Source organism: Hypomesus transpacificus, chromosome 23 (genome assembly GCF_021917145.1).
Source record: "Hypomesus transpacificus isolate Combined female chromosome 23, fHypTra1, whole genome shotgun sequence".
Taxonomy (NCBI): Eukaryota; Metazoa; Chordata; class Actinopteri; order Osmeriformes; family Osmeridae; genus Hypomesus; species Hypomesus transpacificus.
This window is the reverse complement of record NC_061082.1, coordinates 6,430,389-6,449,948: the sequence shown is the minus strand read 5'-3', so window position 1 is coordinate 6,449,948 and position 19,560 is coordinate 6,430,389. Positions and strand designations below refer to the sequence as shown.

The following is a 19,560-nucleotide window of genomic DNA, read 5'->3' as shown; positions in this document are numbered from 1 at the left end:
GCTCTCATGAGTAATTGGTAAGTGTAATTTTAACTATGATTGAATCACTTTACACAGGTGTTGATTGAATAATTGCCAGTGTATCAAATATCTGTACACATGGTACATTGGGGTGCCAACTCGCAGGTTAGAGTTAAGGCTATACCTTCAGGGCCTCTACAGTAAAAGCTAGAAACAAAATTAATGATGGTATAGAGAGTCTCGATGACGTTATATGGACCCTATTTGATCGAAGTCCTCATTGACTGATCAAAGGGTTCGAGTGGTTCGAGGGTTTTGATTTCTAAGATTTTCCCATTCTTGGGTTAATCACAAGGGGGAAACAATACTATGTATCTCAAATCCAAATCTCTGGATTCAGATTGAAGGAATGATCACATTTACGAAGGAACCTAAATTAAATTGGCATCAAGGGCAGTGTAAGCAGGCTACAATTGTTCGCCACATGATGTCGCCCTGGACCAACAGCGTGTGTTATTATTGCTGTTGTCTGCCCTAAATTATATCTCTGTATTTTAGAATTGTTATAATTGTGTATGGTCTTCAATCAAAACTAGAACGAATGGGTATTTGGCCAGCATGAACTGATTTTATGATCCTTCTACTTTTTATTTTACGATAGCATTGAATGACAGCAAGCACACTTTCGCGATTGAGCCGGAGTGAGCGCTCCCACAATTTTACCACGCCTCTTTAATATCCGACTCCGCCCCTGTGCACCGGTGTCCAAGGTTGCGCCATTAGCTACATAGAGCCGGTTTGTTGTATATGAAGTCCCTAAAAAATACAAAATTCGTAATAAACATGAAGGAATACATTCTTCATAACACCTAAAATAATAATTTTGTAACTGGCTTCGCCCTATTTTTGAGCACCTGAGGTTTCACTTCATTCCAACTTCATATTTTATTCCTCTGTCTGAACACTACTCTTCATTTAGCTCTGGTATGCTTTGCTGTTGACTGCTCGGGCCCTGCAGGTAGGCTACAGGGTGCACTGCTGATCTGGCCCTGCTCAGTTGGTAAGAACTCTGTAGGATACTAGCGCTCTGCTGTTGGGACTTAAAACATATATATATAACCCCTGACATAATTCTATAAGAAAACTGAACATAAATGTTTTTAGTCTTTCTTTTTTACATAGCCTACTCACATATGGCCCTGCAGGCTAACAATATCAATGGACAAACGAGGGCGTGTTCATAAGAGGTAGAACGCCCATTATCAAGAAACGCGCAGTTGCAACCAACCAAGACTCTGCCTGGCAGGCAACGGGAACGGGCTCAGTTGAAAGTCAGAAACCCATTATTTGGAATCCACTTCTTTCACCTTTTCGATGTTAAAAATTATTTTTCATAAATGTAAGGGATTATAAATATTATTGTATCGGTACGACATCACAACTATTGATTTGCCTCAGCCAATGGTTTCTGTGGCTTGCGTAAGGAATATTCGTCGCCGAGCTAGTCGGAGAATCGAACCAGGAGGCCCCGCGCAGCTGAATGTGTATGAAGGCTCGGACTCGAAGTGATAAAGATGCGGTTTTGTGGGAGTTCGCAGCGGGTGAACTGAAGTTGGATTTTCAGTCTGACGTCCTCAGCTTACTTTCTTCTATAGCAAAAAAATCCTATTCATTAAAAACTGGACACTCCTGGAACTGTTTATGACGGTGAGTTCTGACTCAATAACAATCTTTACTGAAAAGTAGCGAGCTAGCTTTAGCTAATGCGGTTCGTATCTCATATCCTAGCACTGGCTAGCTAACGTTACACTACTACTAGACTAGCTAGCTAAGGTTAGTTAAGCTTTGAGTAATTAGTCACGCTATCCGCTTTTGCGTTAAAAGTTAATTGAAGCTAACTAGTTAAGCTACACAGCAAAGGTTGTAAAACATTACTGACCACATGCATACCCAGGGTCTAAATTAGCTAGTAACCTACAACCCCAGTGAGCTAGCTGCTAACTCTTTAGCTGGGTGTTACTAGCTAGTTAGCAGCTTAATTTAGTCTGCTTAATTTTAAAATAAATTTCGCGTTTAAAACTGTAGTTGTCAATGCAGTATAGCGTTTATTGTAAAATGCAGTGATGCAACATCCCACATCAAGCATATCGGACTCATAAACTGAAGTGGTCGCCTGTAAGGAACGTCAGCTGAGCTAGCCTATGCTGCTGCTGTGTCAAATAAAATCAAGCGAAAGTATGGCATTGCCGTGAACTACTACGGTATGTGGGCTGTTTAACCGTGATCCGGGAGCCACAATACTACTGACAGTGACAGCCGTTAATGTTGCAATTGTTTTATATTTTGGATAGCTCAACCTTTCACGTCTGTTTTTATAACATGCCACTCTAATGACACATTCTCGATAGCTGTAGCTGTCACACATTATAGACGGATGTTCTTTTCAAACATAAAGGGAAATTTGATTTAGTCTTAAATAAGTGTCATTTATTCCGATGACGTAATGTTCACTTCTCATCTTTTGGGTCCCAATTGCGCGCAACGTGCGTTTCGACCACTGGAACGTTCGAAATCATGTTATTTCATGGGTTTCTTATTTGTTGTTGATCCAGTATGGGAATCTACTACACACTTTTGTAAATACAAGTTAATTGATAGACAAATAATTGTATGTATATTTCTGAGAAATATTAGCCGATACAATACAATAATATAGTTTAAGCCTTCCTAGTGAAATGCCAAACAATGGATGAAAGGTACTAACCCCATAAACCACTGTGCATGTCACATTACATCATATGCAAGAAGCAAGAGTCCTAGCTCTGAGACAATTTAAAAGATTTTGTACACCCAGAGTAAAACCTGTTTTGAGGGACCCAGCTGGTAAAGCAAAGGTAGCCTGTGACCAGGGTCCTGGCTTAGTGGGTAGTGCACCTGAACCAGGCATCCCTGGTTTTGAACTGGAGTATCAGGACTGAGGAAAGAGGGAGTCTCAGGTGCTCCTTGGGTAATTGGCATAGACTGCACCTGCTAACATGAAACTTGGCAGGCCTTAAGGGACGTTTTGAATCAACTAGGCAACACACTGGTTTGGGGAAATCGTTTTTGCCATGATGTGGGTGACATAAGCTAATAGGTCAGTGTTTAGGTAACATGGAGACTAAATTAATTGTTGTGTTCATTTGTGATGGTAATGTCATGCCTTTATTGTTTCTGTTGTGGATATGGTTTGGAACTGTGTGTTTCTTGTGAGTGGGTTTAAAGTATGTCTTCTTGGTTTTATTGAGGTTTGTTTCGACTTGGTGCACAACCACACTGTGGCCATATTTGATTTACAATAAATAATAATACATAAAAAACACATTGGGAAAAAAGCCTGACTGCATTTTAGTATATTGGCTGCTTAATAGGTCTGAATTTAACATCTAACTCGCACGTCAAGACAAGGCTACTTAAAAAGGGAACATAGTGTAATACAGAGTAAAGACATGAATGAAGAAGACTAGTATGTACAAGAAAATCCATGCTTATCACAGTCAGAAATCCTGTTGCAGTGCAAGCCAGTCAAGTAAGTGTGAGCGTGCCTATGTTGTGATTGACAGCTGTGTTGATTCGGCCCAGTAGCCCCTCTGTCTAGAGACATGAGGAGGCATGCTTTAGCTGGAGATGCCAGCCTGCTGCTCTCCACTCCACTCCGGTTTGCCTCGCTTCACAGACCGCTCATGCACATGCAGAGTAGGTAATTAAGTCCTATATTTATTTACTGTGGAGAATTTTAAAGTCACTCCCATTTTTATTTGCTTTATCTGATGTAGCAATTTGATATGAACTGAACCAGGTAAAAAAAGGAGGGAAAATATAGGCTATCAGGATTTGTGATCACAATATGCTGCTTCTAGCAAAATCTCGGGGAGGCAATGCACAGCTGTGTTTACTCACTCAAGCTATCACACCCTCACTCACTCAACACCAAACCAAGGGTGTTTTGGCTGAAAAATGCATTTCCTAGACTGTGAGGCTTTGATTGTTAGCATGATGAGTAGGCATACACTTCATTTGACTGGCAGTGTCCAAATGATTTAGCCAAATAATATTATCATTCAAATCAAGCTTCCCATTTATAGTCGTTTTGAGGGTTGCCAGACTTAAGCCCTGGCCTATCAAATGTTGCATTCAGGAAACGGGGGGGAGGTCCTTTCCGACCCTGCCGTATGGTTGGTGGACAGTGTCCTGCTTAATAGGCTGATGCATAAGGAATTAGATGAAAATTCACCCTGGTAGCATGTTAATGTTGATCTTGGTTACTTTCCAGTTGTTACAGAATGAATGAGTTGAAATTAAAGATGCTGCCCCAGGCTTTACCCCATTGTACATTAGACTGACTGTGTGGCGGTATAATGTTTTGTAGATCTTTCAAATTATATTTCCAAAGGAATCTTTTCATACTAGGCTATAAAGAACCCCACGGTGACAGTGTAAATAGGCCCCTTCTCAAGTCTGATCCTTTAAAACACTGTGTGTCTGACACGGTTATCAAGAAAATGAAAATGAGATGCCTGGCTTTGTGTTTGCAGGAGGTCAGAATGACCAGAGTTCTTCCCACACCAATGTCTTCCTGGACTTGTCCACTGACAGCCTCCATATTCTTCCCGAGTTGTGAGACTTTAGATTAGGCATCCTTGTGTATTGCATCGGGCCATGTTAGATTAACCAGGGGCTGTCATAGTAGTGCTCTGGATCAAGCCTGGAGTTGCTGTGGCTTGGGATATGAAAACAGGTAAGCACATTAAAGGATCAGCATGATATGGGGTGATTACTGGAGGTGGATGGATCATGCAAAACCAGCAGTGATCAGAATATTTTTTTTTCGCCATTGAAAGTTTGCACAGACAGGGAATTAATTGGGGAAGCCCGGACGAAAGCCAACCAGATCAAATGAAAGCCATCCATCCGGCCATTCATAAGAAAACTTCAAAACTTTCTTCACATTCCTGTTATTAGTTGAATAAACTGAAGATGGAAGGATGGTCAAGGAGTGAGCACATTTAACAATAAGTTGACCATGATTTAGGGACCACATTTAACATGAAGTGAGAGTGTTTACTTCTTCAAAGGCTCCTGGTCTTCAGAGGTAGACATCAGGGGATGTTCATCTCTAGAGTTAGGGCTGATGAATCCCCTCAGGCCATGACCCTCTATCCCAGGACCTTGATGTTACTACTTTGACATGGCTTTGATGTAGCTTTGCCTTTGCATTCTCCTTGAGTTATGTCAAGTTGGATGTTTGTGATATTTATATCAGATCACTTGATATCCTGCAAATGGCACAACGGGGTAAGAACAAAGACTTGAGTGTTCAATGTAGTTCCAGGCTGTGCATTGCATATTAGCCTACACAAGTGTAGGCTATACATGAGGCTTGTTGTATTTCTGAAGTCCTGTGATGAACACCAGGGTTTTGCAACAGAATGGGCTAGTTTTTCAGAGTAGAAATGTAGGCTTTGTTACAATGTCGTGCTGGCCCCGAATTTCTTTCTGGGCTTGTCCTCTGAAAGACGCCAGCCCTCTCTGTTCAGCGCTCGTGGCAAACCTGTGACTGGATTTTCCTGTTCATGAAACATAATTTAATTACTGACGAGCCATTTGACCATGATCTTGCATCTAGAAACAAGCTGGGGAAAAGCTTAGATCTAGGGAGTGTGGTGCCATGGCTTCCTTAAGGCGCCCTCGTAGTCAGCCCCCACACATCTCTGGCATGTAGGCCTACGCTTTCTGTGCCACATCTCGCATTTTGCAGCAACCTCAAGTGCTATGCGTGTTGTGACTTGCCTGTCCTTCTCTCCCTGCCCTCCCCTCTCCCCCACACATCCGCCGCACCAGCACACCTCGATCACCTCAGCCCCATTGTGTAGTGGAGGGAAGCTGCAGACCGCTCCTGTTCAGTCAGGGGTGCTGCTGCAGCCTGAAACCGGAGGGGCCAGTAAGTCGCCTGCCACTGTATCAATAACCAACTTCAAACCTCTGACTAGGAGACACTCATGTCCTTAGGCAGGCTCTTCCTAGAAAAGTAACACTAAAGGTCATTCATAGATCTTTCCAGCTTTACAAACTATCTTGCTGTTAAAACAACGGGTAGGTCATCTTTTTTTTTTTTAAGTACTTTTTTCCGTTTGCGGATTTTTCATGCCCACTGTGTATTTTATAGAGGAAAAACATCTAGATTTGAAAAACACACAATCATATGTCTACTGTATAGATGAGCCTATTCAAAGAAATACTCTGATGCCTTTTTTAACTGACCTACTCTATCTCTGAATTCCCCGCTGTCAGGAATGTTTTCTTTTTCTCAGTTTAAAACCCTGGATCCCTGTCCACGTTCTTTATGCCAGTGTGTTTCAAATTGTGTATTCCTCTCTCTTCCCATAACTTTCCTTAGTCAACATATCGGTGCCAAATGTAGCTTGGGGCTATGAAAATGTTGGTCTACTCTGCCTGTCACGGCGTGTGTGTGCGTAAGCAAACTGTGAGAGAAATGGGAGACATGATAGTGTGTGTGAGAGAAGGGGATGACGAAGAGAGAGCATGTGTGCCTGTGTTTGAAACAGAGATCTTGTTAAAAACTGCTATGGACACGGTTTTCGGGATGTTTGGGAAACGCCCTCCAAGGCTGCTCCACCTCCCACTCAGGCATGCGTTCTCCGAAGTGGAGCTGAGCAGCCCAGCCCGCCCTTAGCTCACAGTCAAACAAGAAAACAGTCGAGTATTTATGGTCCTGCAAACACTAACATACCCCGGCCAGAAAGAAGCCTAGCTGTTTTCCTGAGGTTATAGTCTAGGTTCTACATGCTTCCTTTGCGCTCATGGGTCGAAACAAAACAAGCTGCTTTTAATTGCTGGAGTTGCACTGTTTTCTGAACACTACTCATATTGGAATCTTGGAGTAGAATGAGTTGTTTTGGGAAGGCCTGGCTCGGTGTGTTTTGGACAGCATTCTTTGTTTTCTGTGTTGCGTACAGTGTGCTCTGTACGCAGTGTGAGGGAGATGGACTACTTTTGCATGCTATTTTCCCCACTAGGGATAATAACAGAAGCTGTTACATTCTTGTGGTTTCTCTAATTTCAGCGCCAGGCCAAGTCTGCCTCGCTCGCTGCTGTAGTCCCCCGCAGCTCAGCAGTCCCCATCATGCAGGCTAGCTTTACCAAGGGCAGATGGAGCCAGTAATATTCCACACTAGCAAGCCTATCCTGCTTAATCACAAACTCCACACTGTTAGCCAGGATAGTTTTATTTGTGATACGAAAGGATACAGTCTTATACATTGCTGAGCTAGTTAGCACCAGAGTATGATAATGGCTCATTTGAAGTCACAACTCATAAGCCTCCTTGGTCTACTTGGTTAACATCATTTAGTCTACAGTCAGGAGTTTGACTTGCCAGTCAGTCCTCTCAGTGTACTATGTCAACTTCTCTGATTGTGAGGTTGATGGCAACCTGTGTAACTTGCAAGACAGCAAGAGAGTAGCCAATCAGAAGCCAATATGTTAACTAGCTTTTCAATGATGGAACATGGCAAAGAATGTACTGGGGTAGTTTGTCACATCCTCCGCTGTAATGTAGTCTGCCACACCTGCCTTAACAATAAAATACCATATTCACTGGGTTTTTGTGCAGTGTTATGCAAACCAGAAACTTCCATCCGCGCGTCGGGATGAATTAAAATTGCCCAGAAACGAATCCAACAGGAATCTTCTTTTATTGCATTGGGATGCAATTGTTAGTTTTAAACATCTGTTTGAATGGACTCTCACTTGCAGATTAGTCTGTAATCCCTTACCTCAGTTAGGACATAGTAGCTCTAGGGCAGTGTTGCAGGGCTTGGGGGACCTACCGTTCCTACATTATGCATCGGTAGACAAGCTGACATCAGCTAAATCTGCTAGGCCTATTGGGTCACTTTCTTAGCCAACACATATACACACACACTATCTGTGTACGATGTGTGCAGTATTATCAGTGTGACTGCCTGAAAGCCCTTTTGCTGCCTGCAGTGCAATTACATTAAGAACATGCTAAAGGCAGTCCATCTCTCCAAGGTTAACATGTGCGTGGGTAAGACTGCTATCTGCTCCCTTCGCTCTCTTCCTCTGTGGATCAGAGAACGTTCAGCAGTGAGACTGGTCCGAGAGCTGTTACTCAGCATTACAAGCAAATGGACACATCTGAATGTGACGGCCTAATACAGGCTTGGACCCGTCAGGATACCCACGGCCATCATTGTGACCCTCCGTCAAACACTAGACTCCTAGCAGTCTTTAGGTGTCCTAATGTGGGTCCGGCACGCTCGCTGCCACTGACCGCCGTGCACAAGCAGCGGGGGGTCGGAGCTGAGCGGAGTGGCACGGCGCACCTGGCCTCCCCGGCGTGACAGCTGCCGGCCAGGAATGTGCAAGGTCGAGGAGGATGCGGGTGGAAATTCGCAGCGTGATCAGAACACGACCCTCTAACATTTGAAAAGCTGCCGTCGTAAGCAGAAAAAAGAAAAGGGAAAAAAAAAATCAGGGGAATGTGCTGCTTTAATCAAACGTATGTTTCAGTTTCTCTCTCTCTCTCTCTCTCTCTCTCTCTCTCTCTGTCTCTGTCTCTGTCTCTGTCTCTGTCTCTGTCTCTGTCTCTGTCTCTGTCTCTGTCTCTGTCTCTGTCTCTGTCTCTGTCTCTGTCTCTGTCTCTGTCTCTGTCTCTCTCTGTCTCTGTCCAGGAGAAGAGAGGGGCTCTTGTTTTGCACCTACGGCTCCTCCTCTGTGATGTTGTGTAACTAACCCAACCAAAGCACTTTCACAGTGGAGTCTGGCTAGATGGGTTAGGGTTAGGGCTAGATGGCACCTGCGCTTTAGCAGGGCTTACCACTTCCACGCTTCAGTTCAGTGTTTTAGATCGTTTAATGGAGTGGTTAAGGCTAACTCAAGGTAGCGATTCAGTGTTTTAGATCGTTTAAGGGAGTGGTTAAGGCTAGCTCAAGGTAGCGATTCATCATTTTATCAGTTATTTCCAGGAGGGCGCAAACTTGTGTGCTCCAAACTGTTGGCCTGAGGTGTAGTAGAGATACTTTGAGCAGTGCTTGGATAAGGAACGGGGCAAGCAGGAGACCGGGGCCAGCTCTTTCTAGTTCCACCGCACAGTCAATACATGACTTATAAGAAGATGGTTCTACATTGACTCTCGGATAACCTGCTTGTTGAAGAGTTACAACAGTTAGCAGGAAGGAGAACACACGGTTCCCCAGGACCATCGATGAATTGGTCGGTCAAAGGTTTTGGTGGTGAATGTTTGACAGAATAGAAGGCTGAACACGTGTCGGGACACCTGTGACCCCACCCCCACCTCAGCCCCCCTTCCTCTCTTACACAGATCGTTGCTCCACAACTGTTTTGGAGGTGGGTTAAAGTAAAAATAGACAGGCGGTTTGTTATTTCTGCTAGACCAATACACGGCTGTGGCCAAGAGCCACTGTAGGGGTTAGAGGTTACGAGAGTCGCAGTCTCAACGTCGGATCCTTACAGAAACACAGGCTCAAAGGGGTCATGGCTACAGATGGGTATAGGGCCATGGACATATGTCCCTGTCTTACTGACAAATTAGCAAAGGTCCCAGAGGTAATTGACCCGTCCACAACCTCTGTAAGACCATGGAATGTCTCTGTCTTATATATCAACTCAAATATCAAGAGGGCATTGCTTTTAAATCGACTTTGTCTCAAGCCCAGATCTTTTTCTCACACTCTTTCTACGGTCCACTTTTTAGTTGAATATCATCTTCGGCATATGGACATATGCTTGGTACATTTGAACATCTTCCAAATTCACACAGAAGCTGTAAGGCAGCACAGTGTGCTTTCAGTTCCGTCTGGTTTGGGACCGGGAAGGGACAGTAAAGCACATTTCTGCACCAGCAAAACACTCTGGCCTCAATCAACACAGCCAATGCTCACTGTGAGGCAGTGGGGGGAAGGGGGGGGGGGGGGGGCGGCAGTGAGAGTCAAGAGTTGTTTTGGCCAAGAGGAGGAAAAGTGACAAACCTGTGTGCATTCATTTGGCAGCTCAGCCACAGGAAGCAGCAGGCCCCAGAAAGGTCAGGTCAGGAGGGGCAGCTTGCCACGGCGACACAGAGAGGACAGCCCAACACAGCATCATGGCCTATACCCGCTCAGCCAGCTGACCTTTCAACACAGGCTGTGCTCCGGGAATACGTTCAACTTAGAATTACGGCTGATCCTTTTCGAGAGAGAGAGAGAGAGAGAGAGAGAGAGAGAGAGAGAGAGAGAGAGAGAGAGCGAGCGAGAGAGCAAGGGGCTCGCATGTGTTTGGACCATTGGAAAGAAACTGCACCTCCATCTCCCACCCCCACCGCCACCTTACTCTGCGACTCAGTGTGAATGGCTGTGAGAAAGATTGAATGGTCTCTCAGTCAAGCTGATGGTTGTCATTTGCATAATGGCCTGTTCTGTTGTGACAGCTTGAGTTGGGGTTGAAAGCAAGCGGACAGCAAACACACACAAAACATTTTCCCAGAGTGGGAGGATGGTGTGTGTGCGTGTGTGTGTGTGCGTGCATGTGAGAGGGGGTCTGAAGAAGAGAGAGGCCTCTGAGACTGTTAGCTAAATAACTGGTGGTCTCTGATTAGTGTAGATCTGTGCTAATGTGAGGAGGGTAACTGGAGCTCTCTAGCTTGCTGTGAGCCAGTCTCTCATCTCAGTCCCCCAAGTGATCGACTACACTCTTGGAAGCGTAAATGCAGTACATTCAATTGTAAAAGCTCAAATTGCACTAAGATGAAATAAAGGATTAGCTTTTTAATCAAACAATGGATACTTTTGAAGGTCTGAACCGTGATGGCTAACTAGAACAAACTGTTCTTTCCACAGATGGAACCCTTGTTAACCTATTGCCCCACCCCCCGCCCCATGTTGTTCTGTTTGGATGACGGGATTCAGTTGTAACTCTGAAGATTCCTCTGCGGGCTCTGTCCTCACTGGTGTCCCCTTGCAGATGCCACCAGTGATATTTTTGTTTCCCCAGCAAAATGTTTCGTAACGCGTGATGCCCTTGTACGTGGAGACGAGATTCAAGGAATAGAGCCTTGAGCAGGAAAACATTTACACCTAGTTTAGAGTGACCGCCCCGTTTATTTTTTTTGATGGCTGTATGTTATTCTAGTAGTGTTTAGTCTTAGTAGTCAGCGTGATCATTATTCTGTGGTAGTCTGCTGGTGTCACATACTCGGTTCCTCCTAGTACAGACTCTGGGTCAGCTGATAAGATGCCAAGAGAGGAGCTTTTTGGAGGGGGTCATTTTCAAATCGCGAAGACGGTGATGTATTAGCCGTAGTCTTAAGGCACCGCATGGTTTTCCTAGCAGGCCCCACAATGGGTGATGTCCGGCTGCCCCGAAAGGAGGTCAAAGTTCAAATGCTACCCACATTCCCTAAACGACCCCCCTCCTCAGACAAGAAACAGGTTTAGGCCTCTGTCCTGTTCCCCTGTGCTTCTATTCACTGGGCTGGCCTAGATTCTACCGTGAAGTTAGTACACTGCTATCTTTCTTACCTGTTTGGCAAACGAGGCTAGGGAAAGCCACTGTACCTTAGTTGTCTCAGACTAGGTTCTCGGTCTGAAATAATTGTCAACAACGTGTGTGCGGGTGTTTGTTGATTCCCATCTTGTAGCAGGGTGTGTTGAGTGATTCAGTGCTTTTGGTTTGGCTGTCATAGCCAATTAAGTGCCTCAAGCGAATGCTGAGGATCTGAAGACAAACCTGCTACCACGTTTAAAAGATGCCTTTCAAAGCTCACCAGCTGTCTCTGCATCCGCCTGGCTGGGATCCACACATCTCTGGGTTCCACTTCTGGACTAGTAGTGCACGGAGTAAAGACACCCTGCAATTCCTTTTGGGTTTCAGTAAGATCCTCTTATCTCCGTGCTGTTCTTAAATCAAACCGTTTATACATTTGGTTGTGGTCAGACATGGGTCTCCACATGGTGGGCATCAGGCCCTGTCTTTGGTTCCGAGACAATTCAATCATTGGAAATGATTCAGCTCGGCCAATGTACAGCCTACATAGAGACCCGTACTTAGTGGCATGAAAGATGCATTGGCATGCTTGAATTGAAGGAAATGAAATCCCATGCCCGTGCACACTATACTGCCTGTTATGGGCCAGAGGTGCTTAATGCTGTCTTTGTTCACAGATTATCATGCTCCCGATTCAATTCAAAGTTGTCTCTGTGTTGTGCGGATGCTACATGGATCTTGGGTCGACGGCTGCTCTGATTTAGAAAGGGGGTAAGGAGGGGAGACACTGGAGACAGGAAGGCTGTTGGCCAGTCTGTGTTTGTAATAACCTAGAGGACCGGATGAGCCCACCGGTGGAAGGAAGCACTGGGGTCATGAGACCTGACCACACACACGCATACACACACACACATGCATACACACACATGCACACACACACACACACACATACACATGTGTACAGCCCGTCGCAGTGTTTGTAAGCTCTGCTGACTGTAGCGGAAGCAATAATGGATTCATGGTTCCGGAAAGGTCTCTCTGGGGACTTGGGAGCCGTCCTCCTGTGCCTGACGGAGCATGCTCACTGGGGTTCAGCTCTGATATGCAGGCGGTGTGGTGGACAGAACAGGGCTCAGCTGTGGAGCGGGACTCTCAAAGCCGGGCTTGGCTCACCCACTCTGAACCGGACGTTCGTTCCCAGCCTTCGTTGTTGCTGACTTCACTGAATGCTGGTTTACTCAGCCGATAACTATGCTTCGATTTCAGAGACAACAAAATGTATTTTGGAAAGTATGGCTTTCCCTCTGGAGGGTAGACTACATAGTTGTCAGTATTCTGTGATCTGTCAAACGTGCAGGTGCTACCAGCATTGACAGTCCTCAGGAACTTGCAGGGTGTATGTGTTGGCATGTCAAAACTTGTTAGCCTGAGGGTTAATAGGAGAGTCTAACCTCGCAAAGGAATCTTTTTTTCCCCAGTACTGTAGTGACCTTGTCCTTCAGAATCACTCTATCCCACTGAGACAAAGTCTCACAGTAAGGTACAAACAAACAGTAAGGTTTCATATTAATGCAGTTAATTGTGTGTCTACTGCCTGACATCCCTGTGTGTGTGTTTGTGGTTGTGTTCCAGACCCTGGTTGGACCGTGATGACCGCACGCTTCCGGTTGCCTGCTGGCAGATCCTACAATGTCCGGGCGTCGGAACTGGCACGCGACAGGCAGCACACCGAGGTGCTCTGTAACATTCTCCTCCTGGACAACACCGTCCAAGCCTTCAAAGTTAGCGTAAGTCCTCTGATGCCCTCCTCTGATGCCCTCCTCTGCTAGATCAATGCATCTCTCCAACAGGGAGTTGTGTTTGTTCAAACTAGGGGCAGGGGAAGGGGGCACTAGTCTATCCACGTGTTTAAGAAACATCTCCATGTGACCACAGTGCTATATCCTACTTTGACTTGTCCCTAGTTCCCCATCACATCTTGTCGGGGTGAGGAGGGAAGGTATGTGAGAGAGAGAGAGAGAGAGACACACAGAGAGAGAAAGAGAGAGAGGTGGGGGGCTTGAGGCCCTCCTCTTACGGCGAAATGCCTGACATTCCAGTGTTCAGAGGAGCCTCCCAAAGGTAGCTGCACAGTCAAGTACATACTCGTACACTGCTTCAAGGAGCACACACAAACGCTCTTTCGTTGTCTATCTAGCTCTTTCTCAAATGAAGTCAACACACACTGGAGCTGAGCCGGGTGCCAGTCAGGGACAGTAAATCAGTGTTCCAGTGATTGCAACATCCATGTTTTCTCTGTGAGCTGGAGGAAGGGACTGCTACATGACTTGATAAAGCCAGCCACACTGCCACAGAGAGAACTTTGTGCCACACGACAACAGTGGTTTGTCTGCACTTGTCCTGTGACTGCATGAAGCGGACAGGCCTTCATGTACAAGGCGTTGTAGAGTCGGCTCAGTTGAGCGTGTTAGCAATGCCCACGCAGTCCCATGTCTGGATGGAGACGGATCAGAAGAGGGTTGGCATCAAATGCTCTCTGTCTTTTGCGGATTATGTAAGCTTTCAGAGAATTGTCAAAGGATATGGTGACCCCCCCCCCCCCCCCCTTACCACCGCACGCACGCACGCAGACACACACACACACACACACTGTTTGATGTAATAACCATCTGCTTCCAGGGTTGCCTTGGCTACAGTACAGTATGGACCTATTAGGAGCTTGTGACACCGCTGTGAATCAATTACATGAATTAAGATCAACTTCCCTCCAATTTCCTCCTGGGTCACACATCGATTTGTTCTCTGCAGTTCCTGGAAAGCCGGCTCTGACAAAACAAGAGTTCAATAGATCCTCACTTGGCCAGGCCTTGCAGTAGTAGTCTTCCCTACCTGCCTGCCTGCCTGCCTGCCTGCCTGCCTGCCTGCGCTGCTGACTGGGGAAGCACAGAACAAAAGAGAGGGGGGGGGGCACGAGCACGGTGCTTGGCCCTCGCCCCTGCCCTCGCCCCTGCCCTCGCCCCTGCACTCGCCCCTTGCTAAACCTCCACTCCCAGGGGACCAGAGAAAGACAGAAAGGGAAACCTTGTGGAGCTGTGGAGGGCTGCTACTTTCTGGACAAGCTGCCTCATGTTTCGCTGCATTTTCATCATTCCTCCTCTCCTCCGCATGCGCGAGCGTGCACACACACACACTCACACATTCAATAGCCCCCTTTCCCCTCCAGCAGTGGGAGGCAATCTAGCTCCCTCTGTTAGAACAAAATTGTATGGGGTTAGACTTGAATGGCCATGTGAGGGAGAATAAGCCCAAAGTGACATCTTGTCTCTCTCTCTCTAACCTCTCTTTCCAGCCCACTTACAGAGGTGGGGGATTGATGAAGATCAACACAAAGACTGTTTGTTTCACCCAGACCAATCATTCTTCTCTGTTTCTCTCTTGTCTTCCTCTCTCTCACTCTTGTTTACTCTGTCGTTCAGTTGTTCTCCCTCCCAACTCCCAGAGCTGTGATGTCAGAGCGCTGGTTGTTGGGGGATGGGGGTGGGGGGGATGGGGGGGATGGGGGGCGTTCACAGCGTTAATCTAGCTCGCCCTGCTAACCCCAGACAGAGAGCAGCAGGGTAGCTCCACCCAGGCTGAGGGGACAGCTCCTAGTACTGTTTGATGTCACTCTGGTGGGTTCTAAGACAAGCCGTAGACAGCTCGGGGCCTGTGTGTGTGTGTGTGTGTGTGTGTGTGTGTGTATGTGTGCCCCAGCCTACATTTAAATAATGCATGGCTCTTTGGTCTTGCCGTGGCAGCATTTGTACGTTTGTCTCTTGAGACTGCTTCCTGAGAGTGCGCCCCCGTCGCCACAGTCCTACCACATCCAGTCAGACAAGCCACTTCAGACAGCCACGACACTTCAAATAGCGCACACACACACACACACACACACACACACACACACACACACACACACACTTGGAATCCTCTATGAATAGACGAGGAATTATAAGGTTAGAGGTCTTGGACTGGGGAAATGTGTACTTCCTCCTTTTCCTCCCTCAGTCATGATTGGTAGATTACTCTTCATGCTGGAGACCACAACTCCTCTTTATCTTGTCATGGCCATAACAGTCGCTATCTCCCCAGGCGTTCACACGAGTCTCCAGAGACCAGGGTTTGGCCACTCGAGAAAGTGAAGGTCAATTTTTTTCTAAGATGTTTCCAAAGATTCCAAGGTTTCGAAAAGCGAAATGTGACTGTTCCGTGCAAATCAGCTTGTTTGTCTGAGGACTTTTGAGTCATCTGAATGGGACTTTACACAGCTCAACCACTTCCCCTTTCCATCCCCACAAGGTTTCTATTTCTAATTGAGTCTTTAGTGGATACAAATAGTAGCTATGAATGTGTAGCATTCAATTGGCCTATTGGCCAAGATGTAGTTATTTGATTTCATGGTCCCTCAATAGTAAAACATGAATAAGCACTTCTGACATCTAGAGCAGGCTACTGCTCCATCAGTAATGCATGAGTAAGCCGCAGAACAATGCCCCGGAGAAAGCGATCTAATTGGCTGAATAGGTGGAGAAAAGAGCTGTCTGATTGGCTAACTAGGTTACTGCTGGGCTCTCTCCGGTTATTTTGCCCGGTAACTTAGTCTTTTAGTGTTAAAAATGGCAACATGATTGTGTGGCTGGCTGTATAGGTTAGATGCACTGTCGTAGAAGTGGAGTGTGTTGATTTACATTTACATTGTAGTCATTTAGCAGATGCTCTTATCCAGAGCGACTTACAGTAAGTACAGGGACATTCCCCCCGAGGCAAGTAGGGTGAAGTGCCTTGCCCAAGGACACAACGTCATTTGGCACGGCGGGGAATCGATCCAGCAACCTTACTAGCCCGACTCCCTCACCGCTCAGCCATCTGACTCCCTGCTAGATGCAGGATTACGGAACCAGACTCCCAGACTCCCAGCTCTCAGTCTCACATGGCCAGCAGAGAAGCTGCGATTGTGGGCCTCCACGCCAGGCGCATGGCCTGTCCTCCTGCCGCAGGGTTAAACCCAAGTGACAGGGCGAGGGGGAGGGTGGCTTTGTTTCCCCACACTGTCAGCACATGTTTGACAGCAGCTCTGAGCTGCCAGACGGATGGCTGCCCGCCTCCGAGCGGTGACACGACCCCCCCTCCCCCCACCACAGACCTCCCTGGGGACCACCATGTCAACACTGACTGTCTCCCAGTTGGAAACACACACACACACACACGCACAGGCGATAGAGGGTAGTGCTGGGCAGTGGGGAGAGAGGTGTGGGTCTTATTCTCGTGAGACCAATGGCAGCTCGACAGCAGTGGGAACCGGGCTCGAGACTTAACTTGTTTCCTCACCCTCGCAGTCCTGTCCCGAAGTGCAAAACGAGGCGTCCCAAACGTGAGGATGTGTTTCACCCGCCTCGTGTGTTTAAACGTGTCGAACCACTGGTGTACGCGTCTTATATTGTTATGGTCTATCTTTTACATGGAAACCTTGAAGGGAGGGGGGGGGGGGGGTCTGTGGTTATGACACGGGCACACACAGGACCCCACAAAGGACGGTTGGCTGGGGGGGGGGGGTGTTGCAAGGAGATAATCCCCCTGTCCCTTTCTGCTCTCCCCTGTTGTGGCCTTGCAGAAGCACGAGCACGGCCAGGCGCTGCTGGACGCCGTGTTCAGGCACCTGGAACTGACGGAGAGAGACTACTTCGGCCTGCATCTGGCCCATGACTCCTCCGACAGCCCGGTGAGTGTGCCCGGGGCGCAGGTCAGACGGGGGAGGTCTCTCAGACGGAGAGACGCTGTGTGACCCCCCCTCGAGACGGGAGCGGCGGTGACGTCCGTCACTAACTCCCCGCGTCTGCCGTGTCTCGCCTTCACTTTTGCCCAGCTCGACCGTTTACCACCCACAAATGACAGTTGTTTCGAGAGAACTTAGAACGGACACGGATTGAAGTCCCGGGATTCAGTCATCGCCATGTTTGTGTGGGTGTGTGTGTTTGTGTGAGTGAGTGGCCTGTGAGTATGTTAGTAGCTTCGGATGAACATGCCCCTGCTCTCCCCTCTCTGTGGCCACCCAGCCTGCCAGATGAATAATTGAGCAGCAGCAGTAGTGTTGCTGAGGAACTGTTATCGTTTCATTGAGCTTCTGCTCATCAATCTTTTACAGAGGTGGCTGGATCCTAACAAGCCCATCAGGAAGCAGTTAAAAAGTAGGTGGAATTCCTCCAGCATGGCAACAACAGTTTAGTCTAGCTGGAGAATCCTCGTGTGATTTGCTATGGTTTTGATCGCTGCATTTATCATTTTGTATTGTTGGCAGATCATTTGGAAGAATAACCCTTACCGTGGTCTGCAAGAGTATTCACGGAGGCTAAATTTGTCATCTCAACATCTTTTTTTCCAGGGGGATCACCGCATAATCTAAGTTTCCGTGTCAAGTTCTTTGTGACGGACCCTAACAAACTTCAGGAAGAGTACACGAGGTGAGCATGGCCTGGATGGGCTGTGGTGAGGTCATCCACCACAGTTAGCGGTGTCAGGCCACTACGCCGCACAGGACCTGAGCTGTGCTAATGCTCTTAATGAACTGGAATGGCCTGAGCTAGTCGCCGGCCTTAGGGGGATTTGAATGGCTTGCTACTAGGCAGTCTACGACTAGGATCAGCCAGGGGACCTTGGCTGCATGTCCTCCTATTGCCACACGATCATGCAGACGCTCTTGTAAAAATGTCAGTTTAACACCTTCAGTTAATCCTTGTCCCTTGCAGTACAGGTACTTGTATCTTATTATTTTTTGGGGGGTGATCAAAATAATCTGCTCCTTTATCATGGAGATAGTGACTCTTTATTGCCGTGCCCGTTTTACACAGTGTGACTCAAGGCGATGAATAGCAGGAGTGCATGGTGGATTAACACAAGAGTTTCCACCACTAAACAGATGCCCCGCTACTTCTTATTCAATCCAGCCACTCAGGCATGGCCCTGGTCAGCCAGCCGCACCGAGTGGAGAAGCACTTTGTACATCTTCAGCTATAGAGGATCGGTTGTGCCAAAGCCACCTCCTTTGCTGTGGCACACTCTCGTTAAGCAGATACTCGCCACCTGCAGATACCTGCTGCAGTCAAAGTGGAATGACTCAGGTAGAATGTCCGAATGTTTAGTGTGGGTGTAGGATGTGCAGGGAACACACCATGGTGTTTATGTTCATCGTTTGTCCTCCCAGGTACCAGTATTTCCTCCAGATCAAACAGGACATACTGACTGGAAGGTGAGCCGTCTTGACTTGCTGTTGACACGCTACACTTACTATTGCTATTACACACCAGTTCCATTCCATTTCAAAGCCACTGGAACACAAAATCCATTTGAACTCCCTTTCCAATCATTTGTCTATTAAATTACCATCTATCCAGATTATCGCTATCAAATGTTCTGCTTCGAGACGCTCTATAGCTTTAGCTATTTAGAGTTGGAAGGATTTCTAGTTTGTTCCAGCTGAATCAATGTGTGTGTGTGTTCCACAGACTGCCCTGTCCACACAACACTGCTGCCCTCCTGGCCTCTTATGCTGTTCAATGTAAGTAATAATAAGATATTCACTCGGCAGATGTTTGTGTCCCAAGGCCACGTACTGGGGGAGAGGGTTTGAACCTGGGGGGTCTTCGCTCTCCAGGCAGATGGTCAGGCAAACGCCACGCACTGTTGTGATGGTTTGATTCCTTAGCTTGTGGTATGGAGACACCAGGGTGTTGTGGTGAAAGCTGAAGGTCAGTTTGTTTTGTCAGACAACCCCTTGGAGTGCCCAGGCCAGCTCCACGCTCAGCTCTCACATCCACACTGGGAGACAGATGAACACATGAGCTAGCCAGCAGCTCTTCCACATCCAGCCCCAGTCCAGTTGAGCTCAGCTCGGGTCTGTCGTGGCCTTCCCAAGACGACGCATAGATCATGTTCACAGATGTGCAGACACAGCCTTCCTAGAGGAGACCATTTTGTCTTGCCCAGCGACAGGCTTCAATG

General features: G+C 47.2%; 2 protein-coding genes across 3 annotated transcripts in view; both read left to right on the top strand.

Moving 5' to 3' along the window:
• The first annotated feature begins 1,246 nt into the window (after window positions 1-1,246).
• On the top strand, window positions 1,247-19,554 carry LOC124485095 (tyrosine-protein phosphatase non-receptor type 4-like). 2 transcript variants are annotated; one of them, XM_047046417.1, is made up of 8 exons: window positions 1,247-1,668; window positions 13,159-13,313; window positions 17,177-17,284; window positions 17,708-17,750; window positions 17,945-18,023; window positions 18,764-18,808; window positions 19,065-19,117; window positions 19,326-19,554. In XM_047046417.1, exons 2-8 carry the CDS (start codon window positions 13,176-13,178, stop codon window positions 19,403-19,405), a joined length of 546 nt encoding a protein of 181 aa, XP_046902373.1. In that variant the 5' UTR covers window positions 1,247-1,668; window positions 13,159-13,175; the 3' UTR covers window positions 19,406-19,554. The 2 variants fall into 2 exon arrangements, with proteins under 2 accessions (XP_046902373.1, XP_046902374.1); XM_047046418.1 differs by lacking the exon at window positions 17,177-17,284.
• The window catches only part of LOC124485094 (tyrosine-protein phosphatase non-receptor type 4-like), a 20,109-nt gene continuing 14,065 nt past the window's right edge, over window positions 13,517-19,560 (top strand). Inside the window, exons 1-2 of the mRNA XM_047046415.1 lie at window positions 13,517-13,525; window positions 13,908-13,909. The gene's annotated coding sequence lies outside the window, so the exon portion shown is untranslated. The remainder of the gene's footprint in view (window positions 13,526-13,907; window positions 13,910-19,560) is intronic.

Excerpts from the sequence above, each read along its gene's own strand:
- LOC124485095 (XM_047046417.1), top strand. The coding sequence starts at position 13,176 with ATGACCGCACGCTTCCGGTTGCCTGCTGGCAGATCCTACAATGTCCGG. Across the intron at positions 17,285-17,707 it reads ATGACTCCTCCGACAGCCCG|AGGTGGCTGGATCCTAACAA; the intron begins GTGAGTGTGCCC and ends AATCTTTTACAG. Across the intron at positions 17,751-17,944 it reads CATCAGGAAGCAGTTAAAAA|GGGGATCACCGCATAATCTA; the intron begins GTAGGTGGAATT and ends CTTTTTTTCCAG.